General features: G+C 32.8%; 1 protein-coding gene across 1 annotated transcript in view; it reads right to left on the bottom strand.

The window, feature by feature from the left end:
- The window catches only part of CCAP-R (Crustacean cardioactive peptide receptor), a 79,014-nt gene extending 78,293 nt beyond the window's left edge, over positions 1-721 (bottom strand). The window contains exon 1 of the mRNA XM_018503223.1: positions 536-721. Coding sequence (XP_018358725.1) covers positions 536-721 — 186 coding nt within the window. The remainder of the gene's footprint in view (positions 1-535) is intronic.
- Positions 722-2,122: the final 1,401 nt, after the last annotated feature.

The raw sequence follows: 2,122 nt of genomic DNA, 5'->3' as shown, positions 1-2,122 counted from the left end.
ATAATAAAGTAGAAAATGGAGGAAATTACTTTGATTAAGGTATTCATTCATCTTCCCTTCGAAACAAATCAATTTTGGAGACGAAAAACGGCAGGAATTAAATTTAACACCTAATATAATCCGATAATTGCATATGCAACCACGATAAATCATTCTATAATATTAAATAAATTCGTATATTTTACTAAATGACTTGATATGTAGTGAAAAAAATTATTTGTAATCAGATGAAATCATATGATGTCATGTAATCTGTGGGACAATATTTCAGCTAGTAGTTACCCCCTCGAAATAAAGGCTGAAATATTAATAATTGCTTTATTCAAATGATTTATATATGATGTATATATTTTAAAATTTTGAAGAATAATATATGTTTTAGACATAAAGATTTCAAAATTTTTGTCACACACAAATATTTGCACGATGGATTAAAAAATGACTGCTCCAGAAATTATATACCACGTACAATTTGTAACATTTCCTGTCACGAAAAACGCAAAAAGTAAAGTCGAAAATATAAAATTCTACTCACCTCGTAGAAGTAAAACGAGTCAATCTCCTCCGTCGTATTGACATCTGGCAGCGATGTGACGTTGATGTAATCCGGTATGGGGTAGAGCTCGTCGGTGACGTTTCCTAATTCTTCGAAGCGCTCCAGATCGAAGCCGGCCGTCAGATTCCAATCGTCGGTCCGCGCTCGGTTCGCGTCCCCGGACATGATCGTTCCGATCGACAATATCCACACGATCCGCCGCTCAGGTTTTCGCTCCACGAGCTTTCCGTGAAAGGGTCATGTCGTCGATTGAATGTTGGCCGATCTCGTGTTTGAAGAGACAACTCTCGCAACGACTTGAGTTTGACTTCTGTTAGTTATCCTGCGACACGAAGCATTTAGCAGAATGCAGGAAGGTCCATGATGTCTTGTTTCTGATCTTCCGTGACTCACTCGTTGCGCTAGGAATATTTGAAGGAGTAATTGAACGACTCAGTCCGAGCATGTTCGAAACGGGAAGAAATACGAGTGTGTTCCCGCACGGATATCATCGTTGCACATAATGCGCGTGCCGGTTAGACGAGAGTTATGGTCTTTCAGACAGCACGAAATTGAATATCACTTGTTTATGATTGCGTTTATCACTGATATTGAGTTCTTAAGAAAACAGTTCGTTTCCTTCTACATGAAGAATGCATCCAATGATCGCCCAAGTAAGCCGGAACTTTATCTGCTTGTAAAAAAATTGCATTCGATATAAAGATCCATTTAGATGAAAAATACAAAAAATATCATAGAATATTTCTAATTATAAATACCTAGTAATCTAATTTAACTTTACGTCAAATTAATGATGCTGCATTTTATTTAACTTATACGTATTTGTTTAACAAAATTTTATTTTTAAGAACGACGTGTAAAAGACATTTTAACATATTGATTATCACGCGTCATTCATATATGAATGACACCAAATTTTCGTAAGAAGACTCGTTATTCAATGATATTTTATTGCAAAAAAGAAAGTATGTAAATTGTGAAAGGAAATGTGTTTGGACTGCAGTAAATTTTACGTGAAATTGAGTGTCATTCATATGCGAATGACATTAATGACAGTCAATGTGCTAAGAGATAATGTAACTCGTTGAATTTTCACAGTTGAAATTGTAAGGAAAATAAGTGCTTATCGATTACATAATTTCAATCTTAAAATAACATTGCACTGCAGCAATGAAAACAGTATGATTGTAAAATCGACTATCGAGAGATATTAATCATAAATAATGAATATATCATTGTTCAAAAAAAGAAGCCAGAAAGAAATGAATCAGAAAGCACTGATTTACAAGATTTCTATTTCTTAACATCTTATGTATTTTTAGCTGCTGAAAAAGAATATGAGATTAAAAAAGTTCCATCACCTTCAGAATTTGAGAAATCAAGGCCTTTATTTATGTAAAAAGATTTCACAAAGTTAAACAATTTACAATTTTTTTCTTTTATTTCACGAAGTAAAATACGTAAGAATTTCCATTCAGATATTGAGAAACAAAAATCTTGTAAATTAGTACAATTTTTTTATATTAAATATTGTCACCAAATTTTTATTATTTTAACTTAAAATTG

Source organism: Trachymyrmex cornetzi, unplaced genomic scaffold (assembly GCF_001594075.2).
Source record: "Trachymyrmex cornetzi isolate Tcor2-1 unplaced genomic scaffold, Tcor1.1 scaffold156, whole genome shotgun sequence".
NCBI classification, from domain to species: Eukaryota; Metazoa; Arthropoda; class Insecta; order Hymenoptera; family Formicidae; genus Trachymyrmex; species Trachymyrmex cornetzi.
This window is presented reverse-complemented; position numbering and strand designations above follow the sequence as displayed.